Here is a 22,500-nt window from a genome sequence, read left to right on the forward strand (position 1 = left end):
ATATTATTGGATGGATGAATATATGTACAGATGGATGGATAAACAAAAGAGAAAGATGGATAGATTAATGGATGGTTGGATTGATAAATGTTGAGATGGATGAATGAATAAACAGACGGAGGAATGAGTAGATGGATGGATAAACAAAAAGAGAACGATATATAGATTGATAAATGGCTAAACTAATGATAAACAATGGATGGATGGATGGACTGATGGATGGATGGATAGACTGATGAATGGATGAATGCATGGATGGATGGATGGATGGATGAATTGATGGATAGATGAATGCATGAATGATGGACGAATGAATTGATGGTTGGATGTATGGATGAATGAATGGACTGACTGATGGATGGATGAATTGATGGATGAACTGATAGATGGATGGATGGATGGACGGATGGATGAATGTATAGATGGATGGATAAGCAAAAATAGAATGATGTATAGATGGATGGATGGACAGATGAATGGATAAAGAAAAGATGTGTTGATGGATGTATTGATAAAAAATTATAAACAATGTAGAGATGGATGGATGGATGGATGGATGGATGGATGGATGGATGGATGGATGGATGGATGGATGGATGGATGGATGGATGGATGGATGGATGGATGGATGGATGGATGGACTGATGGATGGATGATGGATGGACTGATGGATTGATGGATGGATGGATGGATGGATGGATGAATTAATGGATGGATTGATGAATGGATGTACTGATGAATGGATGGATGGATGGATGGAAGGATGGATGGATGGATGGATGGATGGATGGACTGATGGATGGATGGATGATGGATGCATGGATGGATGGATGGATGGATGGATGAATGAATGAATTAATGGATGGATTGATGAATGGATGGACTGATGGATGGATGGATGGATGGATGAATGGATGGATGAATGGATTGATGGATGGATGGATGGATGGATGGATGGATGGATGGATGGATGGATGGATGGATGGATGGATGGATTGATGGATGGATGGATGGATTGATGGATGGATGGATGAATGCATGCATGGACTGATGGATGGATGGATGGATGGATGGATGGATGCATGAATGGACGAACAGATGTACAGATGTATAGATGGATGAAGGGATGGATGAGTTACTATTATTGAGCAGCAGATGAAGAGTTTACTGAGCTGAAAGGCATAATAATCATTTCATTAGTGTGAGAATTGTACCTTTAAATAAAGTGTGACCAACGTTTCTTTAAGAAAGACCACAGCAGCAGTTCCCCCTCACCCTCATCGTCTGCTTTTTATTTATTTTTTTTATCAGCAGTAATCTGTGCTTCAGCAGTAAGCTCTGATGAGCAGTGTATCATGAGCTTACAATGCCATAATTGGCCACTGAAGTGCCCCAAAAGCACTCCGGGTCCATTAAAGGAGCCATTTAAATACAACAGGATCATTACAGCTCATCAGGTGCAAAAGATCACCTTCAGCCGATCGCTCTGGATGAAGAGCCAGGGGTGATATCATGTAATCCCGTCCTGAGACAGGCTATTAATTAACAAGTGCTCACCGAAGGGACCGGCATCCACTTCCTCTCATTGTGTCTCCTTACTGGAGATCAATGCGACTCCCTGCCGATACGCCTCGCTGACGCCTTTTGTTTTTCCATAGCGAGCGTCTGGATTCGCTGCCAAACACTGGAACACACGCAGGTGACATTGACATTGTAGTCCCTTTGTGTGACACTCAGCTAGAATCACACGCCTCACATCTTTTCATATTTTATTTATTACTTTCACGCTGAAGCAAGACAACGTTCCTGTTTTCTGTATTTCTGTCTTTATTTCCCCTCCGTGTGACCCACTGAAGCTCATTCTCGCTGAGCAGTAGGATCTATGTAGTTGGGGATTTTGTTTTCCCTTTATAATTCATTCAATTTCTTTCAGCTTTATCAAAGATTCAACACAGCGGAATGAACCAACAAGTATTCCAGCATATGTTTTTACACAGAAGATATCCTCTCAGCTGCAAGCCAGTATTGGGAAACACCCATATACACTCATTCACACTCATACACTACGGCCAATTTAGCTTCTTTATCTCGCCTATATGTGTTTGGACTCGTGAAAACAAAAAAAACATAGCTCCAAGGACGTATTTGGCACTCTCCAGAAATGTTTAGGGGTAGGTAATCAGAATGAGTCTGAGTTGTTTGAATCTGGAGGCGAGTGTGAATTCTTCCTGCGAATGGTTGTAACTGACAGGTGAGTATCGGATTGAGTGATGTTTTTTATTTCTCTTTTGTGTCTCTGCAGCTTTAGAGTGTGAGAGATGGAAGGAGAGTGTAATCTACTGAATATTTCAGCATTTCAGCAACTCCTGCTGAACAACAAATCATTTTAGATCTTCAGCCGCACCACAGCACAAAGTCCTGATAAAATGTACATCACAGCGTTTGTGTGTTTCATGTCTGAAATAGGAGAAAGGCTGATATTTACTGGAGAGAAAAAAAAGCTATTTTATTTATTTCCTTTAGGTTTTTTCCAACTGAAAACTAGCGGGATAGTTCACCTATAAATGAAATCTCTATAATCATTTACTCACCATTCACTCATTCACTTATTATTATTCACCATTCACTTAGTCATTTTTTGTGTTAATTTTACAAATATATATGAAATTAAAACATGTAAATGAATGTATGGAAGGATGACTGATGGATGAAAGAATGGACAAACAAATAAAACTTTCTTCAGAAGAAAAAATAGTATCAGACATACTGTAACAATTTCCTTGCTCTGTTTAACATAATTTAGAAAAAAAAAAAAAAAAAAATATATATATATATATATATATATATATATATATATATATATATATATATATATATATATATATGTATATATATATATATATATATATATATATATATATATATATATATATATATATATATATATATATATATATATATATATTTATTTATATATATATATATATATATATATATATATATATATATATATATATATATATATATATATATATATATATATATWTATTTATTTATTTATATATATATATATATATATATATATATATATATATATATATATATATATATATATATATATATATATATATATATATATAAAGGGGGGTGGGGGGGCTAATAGTTCTGACTTCAACTATATATATATGAATATATATATCACTCCGCTGCTCATCCGTTTGCACTGGCTGCCAGTTGCTGCTCGCATCAAATTCAAAGCTCTGATGTTTGCCTACAAAGCGACTTCTGGCTTTGTTCCTTCTTATCTGCTCTCACTTCTGCAGATTCATGTGCCCTCCAGAAACTTGCGTTCTGTGAATGAACGTCGCCTCGTGGTTCCATCCCAAAGAGGGAAGAAAATCACTTTCGCGAACTCTCACGTTCAATCTGCCCAGTTGGTGGAATGAACTCCCTAACTGCATCAGAACGGCAGAGTCACTCGCTGTTTTCAAGAAACGACTAAAAACTCAACTATTTAGTCTCCACTTCACTTCATAATCTGCAATTGCCTCTCTGGATATACCACTAACTGTACTCAAAAAGAAGAAAAATTTACTAAATTACTACTTGTGTAAATTGCTTCCTTGTCCTCATTTGTAAGTCGCTTTGGATAAAAGCGTCAGCTAAATGACTAAATGTGTATATATATATATATATATATATATATATATATATATATATATATATATATATATATATATATATATATATTTTTTTTTTTTTTTTTTTATAGCTGCAGTTATACATTAAAAACAGAGTGGCAGCAATTTAAAATGGTGGCGGTATAAGTTCCGGCGGTAATGGTCACATTGAACTCTCACCTACTGTATATATATATATTCATTCATTCATTTTCTTGTCGGCTTAGTCCCTTTATTAATCCGGGGTTGCCACAGCAGAATGAACCACCAACTTATCCAGCAAGTTTTTATGCAGCGGATGCCCTTCCAGCCACAACCCTTCTCTGGGAAACATCCACACACACACTAATCCACTACGGACAATTTAGCCTATCCAATTCTTTGGACTGTGGGGGAAACCGGAGCACCCGGAGGAAACCCACGCCAAGGCAGGGAGAACATGCAAACTCCACACAGAAACACCAACTGAGCCGAGGTTCGAACCAGCGACTCAGCGACCTTCTTGCTGTGAAGCGAAGGTGCTACCCACTGCGCCACTGCCTCGCCATATATATATTTATATATATTAAGTGAAGTAGACCAGATCCTCAAAACCAAGACATCATGCCAAAAGCTCATCCAAAGATATTCATACTCAAATAAGACTGAAAATAATTGAGATCTACCAGTCTGGAAAAGGTTATAAAGGCTTTTCTGAAGCTTTGTGCAATGTGCGATGCCTCCGTTCTGCTTTAGATTCAGTAGTTCTGTCTCCATATCTGGATGCAAACAGAAAGCAGGAGCGCTGTAAACCCCACCTGCGTAACTCACCGACAGCTGAAGGTGTTTGTGAAGCGTGACGCAGCTCTAACCAGACAGGATGAGCCAGGAGAGACGATGATAAATGAGCGCATCGTCACACCGTCCCATGAATTATGAGAGGGACACGAGGCGCCGGTGCCAGATTGACAGCAGCAAAGGAAACACCGCCGTGATGCGACGGCTCGTTTAGATGACCCGAAACGGCCCAATCCAGACACAAAGTGTGGGCCGATTAATCAGACGAGCATACGGGGAGATAGAGGAGGTTTGGAGAGAGACGCACGCAGCCCTTGAGCTTGATTTAGCGGGCCACGGGTCAGAGATCCAATCCCCTCCGGAAGATGAAGTAATTACCAGATGGCCACTTTGATTTGTTCCGCTCTTTTTTTTTTACAACCACGTTATTCTTGATTGCATAATTCATTGGTTGGAGGAATAAATGTCGGGAAAAATGTTTCTCTGCGCTTGACCTTAATTTCGCCCCTTAATTACACTGATATCAAGCGTCGATGGGAGTCTGATCTAATTCTGCCTTCCATTCAAACATGTTTCCTGCTCGTTATCACTGACTTACGACGGACAAAAGATGCCGTACAATGGAGAAAAATGACTAGCGTTTGATTTGCAGAGGTGCAATTAGGAAGGGGAGATTGATTCGGTGCATCTACGTGAGACCTTGGCTATGTCGATCTTAAGATATGCTGTGTTTAAAAGGCTCTGCTCACATTTAAAAAGGATAGTTCACCCAAAAATTACATTTAACTTACCCTTAAGTGTTTTCAAACTTTTAAGAGTTTATTTTTTTTCTGTTGAACACTAGAAGATATTTTGAAGAAAATTGAAAAACTGTAACTGTTGACTTATATTGTAGGAAAACAAATACTATGGAAGTCAATGGTTACTGTCACCGACTCGGTCCCAGTCATTCCCCTCGCTGGCCAGCAGTTATCCATCTCAATATTTCCAAACTTGAAACTATAAGCTCATCATCCATTTTTATATTACACTTTGGAAAAGTCACATGATTAAACAACTAAACACAGGTTTTCATTTACATTCATGTGTGTACAGCACACATTACAAAAAAATAACTTATCTATTTACCTAAGGAAGTGTCTTCAAACATTTTCCACAAGACAAAAGCACAATCCCAATATGGACAGAAGGCCAAAACACAGAAAACTGCTCAAGCTTTACCTCAGTTTTCCAGCACTCAAACAGTCCCGCATGCAGTTTTCCGTCTCAATTTGTCAAACTGGAAACTATAACCTCGTCATCCACTGACGTATATTGATTTGCGCTCAGTACTTACATTTAGTGACTGTCCCTCTCCTCTGGACTGCTCCATTCCCTGATCCCCAGCATCCGTCCTCATCATCACAGTCTCCGCTGTTTCCGTCTCCGCTGCCCGTCTCGATCTGGTCCAGAGAGCCCAGTTTTGGGATCGACCTGCCCTGCAGCAGCTGGAGGACAAAAACACACGACTGAACTCCAGAATTCAGCATTTCTGCTTTGTCTCTGATTGACTTTAGTCAGATTTGAAACAACATGTAAGAGTGGTTTGCACATGTTGTTATGTACACATGCTCCTATAAAATCACCTATGTAGTGTTATATTTCCAATTTAATATTAATCATTCGTTCATATTTGCATTGAAACATATCTAAGCATCAAATAAGTATATACAACTACTAAATTAGATCTATAATACCAGTTCTAATAATTTAACAAATTAGATTCTTTATTTGGGATTAATTTTTTTTCTAAAGTAGTGGTTTATGAATTAGTATTTTATACTTATTATAATTATTGCATGATAAAATCCAGTGTGTAATTATTATATTATTATAGTTTATTAATATTTTTTATGTAATTAAGTTGACTGTTTATTTGCATCTACCTATTTTGATTGATTGATTGAATAATTGGTTGGCTGGTTGGTTGGTTTTGTTTTGTTGGCTGATTGATTGATTGATTGATTGATTGATTGGTTGATTGATTGATTGATTGATTGATTGATTGATTGATTGACTGACTGACTGGTTGGTTGAATGATTGGTTGAATGTTCTGGTCTGGTCTGGTTGGTTGGTTGAATGATTAGTTGAATGGTCTGGTCTGGTCTATTTGGTTAGTTAGTTGGTCGGTTCGTTGGTTGAAGGATTGGTTGAATGGTCTGGTCTGGTTGGTTGATTGAATGGTTGAATAGTCTGGTCTGGTTGGTTGAATGATTGGTTGACTGGTCTGGTCTGGTCTGGTTGGTCTGGTCTGCTCTGGTCTGATTGGTTAGTTGATTGGTTGGTTGGTTTACCGACCGACCGATTAATTCATTGATTAATTGATTGACTGGTTGGTTGGTTGAATGCTCTGGTCTGGTCTGGTCTGGTCTGGTTGGTTGGTTGAATGATCTGGTCTGGTCTAGTTCATTGGTTGGTTGGTTGGTTGAATGATTGGTTAAAGGGTCTGGTCTGGTCTGGTCCGGTCGGTTGGTTGGTTGAATGATTGATTGAATGGTCTGGTCTGGTCTTGTCTGTTCTGGTTGATTGGTTGATTGGTTGAATGGTCTGGTCTGGTCGGCTGGTTGAATGATTGGTTGACTGGTTTGGTCCAGTCCGGTCTGGTCTGGTCAGGTCTGGCTGGTTGGTTGAATGATTGGTTGTCTGGTCTGGTCCGGTCTGGTCTGATTGGTCGGTTGGTTGGTCTGTCGGTCGGTCAGTTGGTTATTGGATGGCTTGATGGATTGGTTGGTTGAATGGTCTGGTCTAGTCTGGTTGGTTGAATGATTGATTAAATGGTCTGGTCTGGTCTGTTCTGATTGATTGGTTGAATGGTCTGGTCTGGTCTGGTCGGTTGATTTGTTGGTTGAATGGTTGAATAGTCTGGTCTGGTTGATTGTTTAAATGAATGGTTGATTAATTGGTTGACTGGTCTGGTCTGGTTGGTTGGTTGAAGGATTGGTTGACCGGTCTGGTCTGGTCTGATTGGTCGGTTGGTTGGTCTGTCGGTCGGTCAGTTGGTTATTTGATGGCTTGATGGATTGGTTGGTTGAATGGTCTGGTCTGGTCTGGTTGGTTGATTCATTGTTTGAATGGTTGGTTGATTGAATGATTGGTCGGTTGATTGATTGACTAATTGATGGATTGATTGGTGTTATTTATTCTTTTTTCCCAAAATAATACTTCCATGTAACCCAGTCTAAAAACCTGTTTTAGTCAGTAAGTTTAAAACACTGTGAATATGTCCAAAATCACTACTTGTATAATAACTGAATAACTGCAATCTGTTAAACAAACCACACATCATTATCTGATTTGCATTTACAGACAACTGAAAACAGAGCATTTAAATCCCATTTAAAGTCCAGACAAAAGACCAATTATTAAGTTGGATTAAAAAAAATCCAGCTTTTAATAGAAAAACACAGATTTTGCTAACAGCTCGATTTGCTCTTTTTTTTTTTAATTCAGCATTCAAACCACCTCTCTAGAAGACAATCAAGACAGTGCCATGACTTCATCTCCTGAGATCTGAACACGATACCCTTGAGTTCCCCTTAAAACTAACTTTGCCGCAATTACAAACACTACTGAGTGCACTTGAGCCGCATCCGTTTGGGCTGCAGGAACATTTAATTATCTCATTGAAATGCAAGACGGGCTCTCAGATATTGAAAGCTCTTTGTATTTATCAGGTAGAGCGCATTGGGCCGTTGCAATTGTCTGTGGTAATTAGCAGCTGTAGTGGCTCAATATCTGCCGATTAAGTGGCTGAACTAATGGATTAGCAGAGCCATGATGGATGAGTGACTGTGACTCTTAGAGGTCGCCTTAAACTCAAGTGGAACGTGAAACCCAATGGATGATATCTGCATGCTAGCATAGCCAACATGATACTAGAGTATGTATGGAGGATATTTGTTAATCTGCGGTAAACAATTTCTTGCTTTCAGTAAATGTTAAAGCTCTTTACACTCTTTATTTTATCTGAATGCCAAACGCTAAGAAAAAAAAAAAAAAAGCTACAAATGGTCAATGGGGTGGTATCCTGAAGAGTATTGTATTTGTATTTTACTAATTACAGCTAATTTTGGGTACTTTTGTGCATTTCTAGATTGTACATTTTTGTTTTATGACAGTGAAGATGTGATTTACCATTAAGCAATGCTTTTAGTTTTATTTACATATAATATTGTATATACACATTTCCTCATTTAATTCTAGTAGTTTTAGCAATAATCTTGTTTTTAATATATTCTAGTTTTAGTTTCAAGGTAAATGAAATGAGAAACCTTTTTTTAAAATAATATTTTACTTTAATTTTAATGTTAATAAAACACACACACACACACACACACACACACACACACACACACACCTGCTACAATATATCTATTTAAATGAAAATGCAAAAATGCAAAAATATTATATTTTACATAGTATTTTTATACACATTTTAAATTCATATAATATTCTAATATGTATAATATATAACTAAATGTATATAAAGTTACATAAATATATAACTAAATAAAGGTTTTTAAAAATATAAAAATCATTTTAAATCATTTTAAATGATTTTAATTTTAATTATTTAAATTATTTTTTTTAAATGTGACTCATTTGTTTTCATAAAAAAACTATTTTCAGGACTTTTTTTTTATTATATTTTAACCAGTCTCATTAAAACTGCATTACATAAAAATTAAGGTTAAAATTACTATGATTTTCCCATGATTTTAGGGCATTTACCATGCTATTAACTAGTTTTACAAGTACCTTGGCACTCCAAGTAAACATCACAGTACATTTTTTTTTTTTAATTACCATGATTTTTCTATGACTTTAGGGCATTTTCCATATTATTACCATTATTTTACAATTACCTTTGTGCGCCATATAAAGTGCACAGTGCATTTATTGCATTATTTAAAATTACCATGATTTTCCCGTGATTTCATGGCATTTACCATGACATTACCATGGTTTACAAGTACCTTGGTTCTCCATGTAAACATTATTGTGCATTAGTTTGATTATTTAACATTACTATGATTTTAGAGAATTTACCATGCTTTTACCATGATTTTACAAGTACCTTTGTGCTCCATATAAACATCACAGTGCATTTGTTTTATTATTTTAAATTACCATAATTTTCCCATGATTTCAGGGCATTTACCACCCCTGTAGGCACAGGACGCCAAGATTATGTGGTATTGATGTTGTACCCCAACATACCCCAAAGTCTTGGGGAAGTTGTATTTTGTTTGGAAATGAAAATCAAGTTGACGTCAGAACCCAATGTCATGCCGACATCAATGTCCAATGTCCAACCTAAAATCAACCAAATATCAACGTAATTTGACATCCTTATTAGACATCAAAGTAACGTTGAACTTAGATGCTGGTTAGACATTGAATTTTGGTCACCTGACGTCACAACCTAAATCTAACCTAATATTAACGTCTTAAGATGTTGTGTGCCTGCTGGGATGATTTAACAGTGCTCTGTGTAAACATCAAGGTGCATTTATTTTATTATTTCAAATTAACATGTTTTTCCCATGATTTTATGCAATTTATCATGTTACTAACACGATTTTACAAGCACCTTGGTGCTCCATGTATACATCACAGTGCATTCATTTCATTCTTCCAAATTACCATAATTTTCCCATGATTGTGTGGCATTTATCATGCTACTAACATGATTTTACAAGTACCCTGATGCTCCATGTAAACATCACAGTGCATTCATGTCAAAATACCACATAACAGCCATGTGAAATCACAGTAATATGGTATATTTCTCAGTGAGGTTGGCCAGAGGTTCAGCAGTGCTTCCATTAATGCAGCACTCAATACTGCACAACACACCGGACAAGGAGCTGAATTATAGAACACACATACAGAGCCCTTCATGATGTGTGCTCGGCTTTTTCTAAAGATCTGAGTCAGCCGTCAAACCTAAAATGAAATTTAAGCTGTTGTAGAAACTGAATTGGATTTGGGAGTATAGTGAAAAGGGCTTCACGAGAAGAGAGAGGCATTATAAAGCATCTCAACTAGTCCTTTCACTAGTTCTGTCCTTCATCCTCCTCCTCGTCTGTCTGCGGGCCTTCAGAGCAGATTGATGACACGAATGCTCCATCAGTCTGCATTGTAGAGATTCAAATCAATACCCTGCGTGTTTGTGTGATCGCCGGTGAATGATATGAGGGTCATCTACTGTACACTCATGCATCAACCCATAGATTAGTCAGACTGACTCACTGCTGTTAGGGAGTTTGACAAACTTTCTGTTCTATATTTATGCAAATAAATATGCATCCAAACTGAACCATAAACATGCTAGAAACACTGTTTGCAACTCAGTTGACCTTCAGCAATGTGACGAACTTATGTAAAACAGGATATTCACTGGATATACATTTGATTTTTTCAATGTGAAGCACAAAAACAAGTCAAGTTCTGAAATTCCGAGTCAAGATATGAAATGAATCATTCTTTTTAATATGCAAGTGGAACTGATTCAATGATTCACTCATAAAGATTAATTCCTTAGCAAATAACAAATGTTTTAAGTGAAGTTATTGAAAGAGTCACTTGCAAAAGCAGTGAACTGATTCGTTTTTTTATAAATGACTGTTTTGAATGTTTGAGTCAAGAGAGTGATTCAACGACTCTTTCATATAAATAGCAGCATTGCAGTTAGTCACTGTTTTGAATGACTCAATTTAGTCTAAGAATCACTGATTCACTCATTAAAACAGTAGTTTATGGAATAATCACTGTAATAAATGAATCTGTTTAACAAGTGAATGATTCAGTTCATCAGTCCTTTGTTGCAATCTTGAGGTAAGCTGTGCTTTGAAGGAATCAATTCAATAAATGACTCAAAAGTCCACTTTCTGCAATATCTCATTTTGTTAAAACCTGAAAAATAAGAATCGGTTCATTCAACAGATCAATCCCTTTTTAAAAAAAAAAAAAAAAAAAACTCTTGTTTCAGTTCTGAAATCCCGAGTCAAGATATGAAATGAATCATTGTTTTTAATATGCAAGTGGAACTGATTCAATGATTCACTCATGAAGATTCATTCCTAAACAAATAACACATGTTTTAAGTGATTGGACGTGATTTAAAGAGTCACTCGCAAAAGCAGTGAACTGATTCGTTTTTTAGTAAATGACTGTTTTGAATGTGTGAGTCAAGAGAGTGATTTAACAAATCCTTCATATAAATAGCAGCATTTCAGTTAGCCACTGTTTTGAATGATTCGATTCAGTCTAAGAATCACTGATTCACTCATTAAAACAGTAGTTTATGGAATAATCACTGTATTAAATGAATCTCTTCGTTCAACAAGTGAATGATTCAGTTCATCAGTCCTTTGTTGCAATCTTGAGGTAAGCTGTGCTTTGCAGGAATCAATTCAATAAATGACTCAGAAGTTCACTTTCTGCAATATCTCATTTTGTAAAAACCTGAAAAATAAGAATCGGTTCATTCAACAGATCAATCCCTTTTTTAAAAAAAAACCCTCTTGTTTCAGTTCTGAAATTCCGAGTCAAGATATGAAATGAATCATTGTTTTTAATATGCAAGTGGAACTGATTCAATGATTCACTCATGAAGATTCATTCCTAAACAAATAACAAATGTTTTAAGTGATTGGACGTGATTTAAAGAGTCACTCGCAAAAGCAGTGAACTGATTCGTTTTTTAATAAATTTTTTGAATGTGTGAGTCAAGAGAGTGATTTATAGTACTAAAATAACCAGTGCATTGAATGAATCAGTTCAGTAAATGACTCAGTAGTTCAGTTTCAGCAATCTCATTTTGATAACCAAAAAAAAAAAAAAAAAAAGAATCAATGAATCATTCAAAAAAGTTACTTGTTACAGTCCTGAAATGATCAGTGCTTTGAATGAACTGGTTCAAAAAATGACTCAGTGATTCACTTGCTGCAATATCACATGTTGTGATAACCAGATAAATAAAAAAAAATGGTTCAACAACAAATAAATGAATCATTAATTAAGAAAGCCAATTGTTCCAGTGCTAAAATAATCAGTCCATTGAATGAATCGGTTGAAAAAATGACTCAGTGATTCACTTTCTGCATATCTCATTGTGTGATAACTAAAAAAGAATCGGTTAATTCAACAAATCAATGATTCATTAAAAAAGAAAGTCACTTGTTTTATTTCTGAAATACTCAGTGCAATAAATGAATCCGTTCAATAAATGATCCAGTGATTCAGCTTCTGCAATATCTCATCCTGTGATAACCCGATTAAAAAAAATAGCTCATTCAACAAATCGGCGAATCATTAAAAAAGAAAGCCCCTTGTTTCAGTTCTAAAATACTCAGTGCTTTGACTGATTCAGTTCAATAAATGACTCAGTGATTCACTTTCTGGAATATCTCATTGTGTGATAACTAAATAAGAATCGGTTAATTCAATAAATCAATGAATCATTAAAAGAGTCACTTGATTCAGTTCTGAAATTACCAGTGCTTTGCATACATTGGTTAAATAAATGACTCAGTAGTTTATTTTCTGCAATATCTAATTTTGTGATAACCAGATAAAAAGAATAGTTCATTTAACAAATCAACGATTCAGTCAAATGCAAGCCCGTTGTTTCAGTTCTGAAATACTCAGTGCTTTGAATGAATCGGTTCAATAAATGACTCAATAATTCAGTTTCTCCAATATCTCATTTTTTGATACCAAAAAAAAAAAAAAATAAATAAATAAATAAAAAAAAAAAAAAAATATATATATATATATATATATATATATATATATATATATATATATATATATATATATATATATATATATATATATATATATATATATATTTATTTATTATATATATATATATATATATATATATATATATATATATATATATATATATATATATATATATATATAACAACAACAAAAACAACAACAACAACAATAATAATAATAATAATAATAATAAAACAAATAATAATAATAATAACAATTATTATTATTATTATTATTATTATTATTATTGTTATTGTTATTATTACTGTTGTTATTATAAAAACAATAATAATAATACAACGGGTAATTCCACTAATCAGTGATTCTTTAAAAAAGGCAGCTGTTTGATTTAGTCTTGAAAAGTCAGTGCTTTGAAGGAATCGGATCAAAGAAAAAAAAAACAGATAAAAAAATATATATATATATATTTAAAAAAAAGAATCGGTTCATTCAACAAATCAATGAATCATTTTTTGAAAAGCCCCTTGATTCAGGCTTGAAATACTTTATTTAAAGCCATTCAATAAATGACTCTTCTGCAAAATTTCATTTTTGGATAGCTGGTTGAGAAGCAGGGGTTGGGGGAGGATTAAAAGTTGAATCAGGGTTAGAAAAGGTTTTAGATGAACTATTCATTTAATTTCTTTCAATTAAATTTCTGCTGGTTTAAGCAAAAAAAGTCCCTGATGGACTTGAGCAAGTCATGAGTAAATTTTCAGGCTTTTCTACTCTTAAATTATTCAAAGAAAATTAAAGGAACATCCTAAAAATACACAGTATATAAATAAGCTCAGCATGTTGTTTTGTCACAGCAGTTTTTTCATGCATCTGCAGCTAAAAGGCTCAAGGCTGAACTTTGATCTTGTCCTGTTTTTGATGCTGCCGTTGATATTTCAGTGACATAAAGGTTACGATACCAAAAGCAAAGGTATATCCCCAAAGATAACCATGCAGACCTCTTAGAAAAATAGCTGAGATTCACATAATCTTCACACAAGATGACATCCTTTGAGCAATGCACCTCCAGAGATATCATTTCTTCACTTTCAGGCCTTTCAGAATCTTTAAAACAAGTTATTGAGAAACACGTAAAGTCATCTCAAAGACAAACGCATCGGGAGAGTTTCATACGAGCACGAACGTCAGAGGCTGCGATGTTCAGGTTACTAATAAACACAAGAATCAGCCTCATTCCTGATATTTACGGAGATGATTATCAATGATTGGTGTGTTTAAATAAACCAGCATGCTTGTCATACCGACTGACAGCATTATAGGAGAGATTTTACAGCAGAAACCGAGATGCATGTTAGACTAGAACTGAAAAATGATACTACAGGGTTCAAATACTAAGAGAAAAGTACAATTCCATGACTTATTACCTGACTTTCACTGACTAAAAAGCTGAATTCCCGTGACTTATAATGAATATGAAAACAGGTATCTGTTGTGTTGGGCTGTCAAATCAAATCAAATCAGGCCTTTATTTGTCACATACACTTTCGTAGTGAAATAGAACCCCACCGACCATACACAAACATCACAATTTTCAGGGGAAGACAGGTCACAGGAGGTAGCACTTAGAAAAAGGAAGTAAGATACATTTCAGGAGAGGGAGGCAACAAAAAACTCCCTCTCGCCTTGCTCTTGAATTAGGGCAGGGTGAGAACAGGGAGGAAAAAAGCCCCAGCAGTCAAGCACATGAACAGACAAGACATAACATCGCAACAGGGGATGGGAACAGGGGATGTGGATATAGTCCAATAAGGGTGGGCAGCCATCTGGTCCTGCAGCCAGGGGGCGCTGGTCACAGACCTGCCTACCCCCATAGTCTGATTATGCGAATGCTAAATTTAAAGCAAAAAGTAAGCGAATGGTGCAACATTTAAAGGATCTTATTGCTAAACCTAACCCTATAATACATATTAGTTTAAATATACAGTATACATATACAGTATAAATATACAGTACATGAAAAAAAATGTTTGTGTCTGTATTATAATAATAACATTATGTATCTGACAAAAGTCTTGTCGCCTATTCAAGTTTTAGGAACAACAAATAATAACTTGACTTCTAGTTGATCATCTGGTGTCAGAAGTGGCTTATATGAAAGGCAAAGGTCTCTAGATTACGCTTATTTGACCAAAATAAAACATAATCATGCCTTGATTTTAAATGATTTAATTAGGACAGTAAGACACAAGTCTTGTCACTAAACAGCAATAGTGTCCAGTCTAGAATATAAAGTCCTGCTGCAGTGGAGACAGAATGAATATTGTGTCTGACTCCATCATGAGCTTGGAGGACTGCATCCATATATCTCTGACATGACTCAAATCACTGATTAATAAAGTCATCTGGAATGGCAAAGAAAGCGTTCCTGCAGGACTCCCAGAGTTCATCCAGACTCTTTGTGTTGATCTTCAATGCCTCCTCCTTCATCTTACCCCACTAATTAATTAATTAAATTAATTAAAAATAAATTAAATTTTAATAATTAAATAAACAATTTAATTTAATTAAATAATTAATTGTGATTATTCTTTCACCAGCAATAGTAAACTCTATTTACATAGCAAATAACACAAAAATGCATTAAATATTGCCACAAATTTAGGGAAATGTCACCAGAAAACAAATAATTTTAGGCTGCAATCATCAGAAAATGTTGCTGCAAAATTCAGGAGGATCTCTTTGAGCACCGAGCATACAAAAATCAGCCACAGACAGTATTTTAACAGGTACAGCCTGGTGACTGCATTAGCAGTGTAAAATTGCCAAACCATAACAACAGGCACAACTTGTGAAAACACAGGATAGAATAAATGCATATTGATAAATGGGAGGTGAAATGACAAACAAAAATCCATAAAATCCTATGACTTGGACAAAAAAAAAAAAAAAAAAAAAAAAAATATATATATATATATATATATATATATATATATATATATATATATATATATATATATATATATATATATATATAATAAAAACTTTATTATAAAATACATATATAATAAAAACTGCTTTTATTCTAGCTGAAATAAAACAAATAAGACTTTCTCCAAAAGAAAGAAAAAAATGGATGGAATTAATGGAAGTACTTAAAAGAGTTCCTTACTCTTCACCTTTTAGAGATTAATATTTTTATAGATTTCTCAGTAAAAATAGCCAATATTTTTTGATGCATTTTAACAAAACAGTGGTAGCATATATCTCCATTAAAATAAGAGTTTGGTCACCTGACATCTTTAGGAATAGCAAGAAAATACATAAAAAAAATACAAAATTGCAACTCAACTTTATTCAATTTTATGTTTCTCTTGATTTTTCTTACTTATTAAAATTTTATGTCGTATTTTTCAAACATAATAATGTAGATATACACATTTTGTACTCTAATCGGTTTGTTGTTGTGTGCAGTTCCAGATTTAGCTTTGGCATAGACTAATCTATTAGCCCCACTGTTTATTTTTTTCCCCCAATTTCTGTTTAACAGACAGAAGGTTTAATTTAACATTTCTAAACATAATAGTTTTAATAACTCATCTCTAATAACTGATTTATTTTATCTTTGCCATGATGACAGTAAATAATATTTGACTAGATATTCTTCAAGACACTTCTATACAGCTTAAAGTGACATTTAAAGGCTTAACTAGGTTAATTAGGTTAACTAGGCAGGTTAGGGTAACCAGGCAAGTTTTGTATAATGATGGTTTGTTCTGTAGACTATCGAAAATATATAGCTTAAAGAGGCTAAAAATATTAACCTTAAAATGGCTGTTAAAAAAATAAAAACTGCTTTTATTCTAGCCGAAATAAAACAAATAAGATTTTCTCCAGAAGAAAAAATATTATCAGACATACTGTGAAAATTTCCTTGCTCTGTTAAACATCATTTGGGAAATTTTAAAAAAAGAAACTCAAAGGGGGGCTATTAATTCTGACTTCAACTGTATTTGCACAAATATAATATTGTATAAGCATCTTATAAAAAAATATATACATTTATAAGAGCAAAGAGGGGTGTACTTATTCATGCTGAGCACCATATATAAAATACCCTGACTTTCAATGTCTGAAATAGACCTTTTCAAAACTTCCATGACATTCTAGAAATCCTTTGACCTTCAGGAACGCTGGTCCAACTGCTTCCAGTCTTTCAGCAGATCAGTCAGCACCACTGAACGCACCTCAGATCACTTAATTAATATTCATGAGCCAAGCTGATAAGAGTCACATTATGCTCACTTTCCAGATTATTTTTTCGCCCCCGGGGTAAGAAGCAATAATGAATCTGGCTGGATTTGCCCAGCAGCTAAATTGATGCATTCAGATTAAAAACAATCGTCTGGTCATACGTTTAATGTTTTCGCGACTGTTGTGTGCACGTAGCATGGAGGTGGAAAGCAGATTTTTAAACAGCAGAGGTAGAAAACTAACCTCAGGCAGCCAATCTAACCATGGAGGAACATTGAGGATTCCTGGAGGAACAATGCACCTCACTGTTAGAGGAGAACCTGGTCATTCTGCAGATAAGAGACAGAACATTTTTACCTCGACGAGATAAAGGCCTTCGCCGCTTCAGGCTTTCTGGTTACGGCGGGGAAGAAAATTACAGAAGGGTAACATATATTTGCTACAGGCCTGACTGAAAGTAATTTATGCATTTGAAGCGTGCCGCTGTTTTTGTATTATTTCTTTCTCTCTTTTTTTTTCTGCCTGCGTGCCTCGGGAGAAACATCCAAAGCACTTTTTATAGTAAGGACATATATATTGCGGGGAGAATAGACTGAGGTCGTTGTGAAGAAACAACGTTATTATAGTGGAATGAAAGTAAATAGATGAAAGATACATCAAATAAACTGAATCAATATATCTGAACGATAAAAATGAAAGGAGAGAAAATTGTTTGAAACATAAAACATCCATTCAGAGATTATGTTTACAATAGTAATGCATGTTACATTCATTTTTTCCTTCTTTTTTTTTGCAGTAGGTCTATTCTATTTGAATATATGGAATGAATGTCTGAATATGCAGAATTAAAGTCTGAATATGTAGAATTAGTCTGAATATATTGACATGAAAGTCTGAATGTGAGGAATAAAAGTGAATATATGGAATTAAATATTGAATAGATAGAATAACAGTCTAATATATGGAATAAAAGTCTGAATATATGGAATGAAACTTTAATATAAGGAATGAAAGTCTGAATATGTGGAATGAAAGTCTGAATATATTTAAAGAAAGTCTGAATATATGGGTATAACAGTCTGATTATATAGATTGACTGTCTGAATATTTGAAATGACAGCCTGAATTTGTGGATTTAAAGTCTGAACATATGGTATAAAGTCTGAATATATGGGTATGGAAGTCTGAATATATGTAATAAAAGTCTAAATACGTGGAATGAAAGTCTGAATATATTCAAATGAATATCTGAATATGTAGGATGAAAGTCAGAATAAGTGGAATAAAAGAGAATTCATGAAATGAAAGATTGAAAATATGGAATAATAGTTTGAATATTTGGAATGAAAGTCTGAATATGTGGAATGAAAGTCTGAATATGTGGAATGAATGTCTAAACATATAGAATAAAGTCTGAATATATGGAATAAAGCCTAATTATATGGAATTATAGTCTAAATATATGGAATAAAAGTTTGAATATACATAATGAATGTCTGAATATATGGAATAAAAGTCTAAATATATGTAATGAATGTCTGAAATATGGAATAATGGTCTAAATATATGGAATAAAAGTCTGAATATAAGAAATGAAAGTCTGAATATATGAAATGAAAGTGTGATCATATAAAAGAAAGTCTGAAAATATGTAATAATGGTTTAAATATATGGAATTAAAGTCTGAATATGTGGAATGAAAGTCAAAATATAAGGAGCAAAAGTCTGAATATATGGAATAAAAGTCTGATTATATGGAATATAGTCTGAATATATGGAATGAAACTTGAATATATGGAATACCAGTCTGAATATATAGAATAAAGTGAATTTATGGAACGAAAGACTAAAAATATGAAATAATAGTCTGAATATATGGAATATAGGACTGAATATGTACAATATTTTAATATATATAATTAATGTGGCATTAGTATCTGCTTTGGAGATTGTGCTTGGATCAGAAAAAGCTATTTGTCTTAATATAAAATCAGCGCTGACCCAACAACCCTTGCGGATAATAAATAAATGGAGTTTAAGGACAGCGCATACGGAACAAAACACAAGCAGAGGCACTTCAAGTACTATCCAGTAATATCCTGAAGAACAGACTGACATTTTAGTTAAATATAAAAACAAAAGCCCTGAAGTATAACTGGGCTTGTAAACAGGTTAAGGTCTACAAACCTTCATCTCCTCGGCTTTGACCATGTGCCCTAACGTACACTTTGTAGGGTTCTGTTTGACATTTACTGTCACTAGAGCTGCTATTAGCGGGAGGTGCACTGGATGTTCTTTGTTGGTGTAATAATGGGCTGAAAACAACGACAGGGCCACCATTGACTGTCAGTCGTGAAGGACACTGTGGAGAATCGACCCTCGAATTACCACAAAACTGTGACTGTTTGCAGTGACCGCAACTGTTTGTGCTTCAACATTAGGCTAATATTAAACAGCTTTTGCAGAGAAAAATTAAACTGAACAGCTTTTCGCAGAGAGCATTATTGATTTGGCTAGGCAACACGGTGGCTCAGTGGTTAGCACAGCCAGAAGGTTGCTGGTTTGAGTCCTGGCTGGGTCATCAGGCATTTCTGTGTAGAGTTTGCATGCTCTCCTTGTGTTGGCGTGGGTTTCCTCCGGGTGCTCCGGTTTCCCCCACAAGTCCAAACACATGTTCTATAGATGAATTGAAGAAACTGAATTGGTGTATGAATGTGAATGAGTATGTATGGGTGTTACCCAGTACTGGGTTGCACCTGGCATTCACTGTGCAAAACATATGCTAGAATTGCTGGCAGTTTATTCCGCTGTGGCGACCCTTGAAACAGAGACTAAGATGAAGGAAAATGAAGGAATGAATGAAAGCAAATTGAGACTTTCGAGTCTACAGATTCTTAGTTCAGTCTTCTCTGAGAGAGGCACTTGATATCTTACATAAGGGTTACAGAAAATCATCTAAAACCTCACAGGAAAGATCTCAACAAACTGCAATCACAAAGTCTGCAATCAAGGTCCTAATGTGAACTTTACTTAATGAATGAATGAAGGGTTCAAAATGCAAGAAAAACAGAGTCGCTTTCTGCCAATAAAGGAAGCAGTTCTGAACAGTTTGAACCGCAAATATTCCAGCATATGTTTTAAGGAGCAGATGCCATTTCTGCCGGCAGCTAGCTCTCTGCAACTCTCACTTGGTCGCCCACTAAAGCTAAGCAGGGCTGCGCCCGGTCAGTACCTGGATGGGAGACCACATGGGAAAGCTAGGTTGCTGCCGGAAGTGGTGTTAGTGAGGCCAGCTGGGGGCGCCCAACCTGTGGTCTGTGTGGGTCCTAATGCCCCAGTATAGTGACGGGGACACTATGCTGCTCAGTGAGCGCCGTCTTTCGGATGAGATGTTAAACCGAGGTCCCGACTCTCTGTGGTCGTTAAAAATTCCAGGAAGTTTTTCGAAAAGAGTAGTGGTTTAACCCTGGCATCCTGGCCAATTCTGCCCACTGGCCTCTGTCCATCATGGCCTCCTAACCATCCCCATATTCAATTGGCTTCATCACTGTCTCCTCTCCACCAATCAGCTGGTGTGTGGTGTGCAGTCTGGCGCAAAATGGCTGCCGTCGCGTCATCCAGGTGGTGGATGAGGAGATCCCCCCCATTGTGTAAAGCGCTTTGAGTGCCCAGAAAAGCGCTATATAAATGTAAGGAATTATTATATTATTATTATTATTCCAGCTGCAACCCAGTATTGGGAAACATTTTTACATACATTCACACATACACACATACACAACAGACAATTTCATTCATTCATTCATTTTCTTTTCTGCTTTGTCCCTTTATTTATCTGTGGTTGCCACAGCGGAATGAACCAACAACTCATCCAGCTTATGTTTTACGCTGCGAGCGCCCTTCCAGCGGCAACCCATCACTGTGAAACATACATACAGACCCATTCACACACATACACTACGGATGATTTAGCTAACATTTAACCCAATTCACCTATACAACGTCTTTGGACTTGGTGTGGAAACCGAAGCACCAGGAGGAAACCCACGCCAACAGAGTGAGAACATGCAAACTCCACACAGAAACGCCAACTGGCACAGTTGAGACTCAAACCAGTGACCTTCTTGCTGTGAGGCGACTAACCTGTGTAACCACTAACCTACTGTCCCACCCAAGAGACAAACAAAACAACATAATACAGACAATAGCCCCTTTCACACATACCGGCAATTTTCCGGAAAGCTTGTATGTGTGAACAGGTCCTTTTTGAAAATACCGGTAAATTCGTTCTGGCTGTTTTCCGGAAAGAGAAGTTGTAACATTACCGGCAATTTGCCGGAATGCTGCGCTGTGTGAATGCAGAAGGATGATTGCCGGAAAGAGCGCGTGCACGTCTAGAACGTGCTGACGTGAGACGTCTGCTTTAGCCAATCACAACAGTCAGACGCATTTACGTCCGCGCGGTTTATGAGAATAAAAGCCTTTGAATATTTTCCCAGACGCATTGAGGTTCTAGAAGTTAGTCAGATCACTTTTATATGTTCATCTTAATGCCAACTGTGTAAATAATCGTCGATAAGATGCTTATGATAAGCCGCTGTTTGTTTACCTTCAAGCTTTGCGTGTGTCTGTGAAAGCCTGTGAGCGTCAGCACACGCACATATTATGATCATCTCGACATACGAAAGTGATCCTCTATATGTTTTCATCGAAGATGTTCACAATACTGATCATCCCCAGAGTTTATAATGTAGTCAAATGTTTACAAATACAAGCGCAGCCGTTTAAGGCTCATTTCTGGTTAATGATGTCAGAATTTACCGGTATTTTGGAATGGATGTGTGAACGGTCTTTTCTGGAAAATTTCCGTAACGTCCTCGCCTGAGTAAACCAGCGCTTTTTTGAACATACCGGTAAAGTTGTTCTGGAAATTTTCCGGATTTTTACCTGTATCACTGTGTGAAAGGGGCTTATGACTCTTTTCCACCATCTACTAACAAT

General features: G+C 35.6%; 1 protein-coding gene across 2 annotated transcripts in view; it reads right to left on the bottom strand.

Moving 5' to 3' along the window:
* The window catches only part of gpc5a (glypican 5a), a 298,323-nt gene that overhangs the window by 94,103 nt on the left and 181,720 nt on the right, over nucleotides 1-22,500 (bottom strand). The window contains 2 exon segments of one of the 2 annotated variants that reach the window (NM_001302236.1): nucleotides 1,596-1,684; nucleotides 5,794-5,944. In NM_001302236.1, the coding sequence (NP_001289165.1) occupies nucleotides 1,596-1,684; nucleotides 5,794-5,944 (240 nt within the window). 2 annotated transcript variants of the gene reach the window in all.

This window comes from Danio rerio, chromosome 1 (assembly GCF_049306965.1).
Source record: "Danio rerio strain Tuebingen ecotype United States chromosome 1, GRCz12tu, whole genome shotgun sequence".
NCBI classification, from domain to species: domain Eukaryota; kingdom Metazoa; phylum Chordata; class Actinopteri; order Cypriniformes; family Danionidae; genus Danio; species Danio rerio.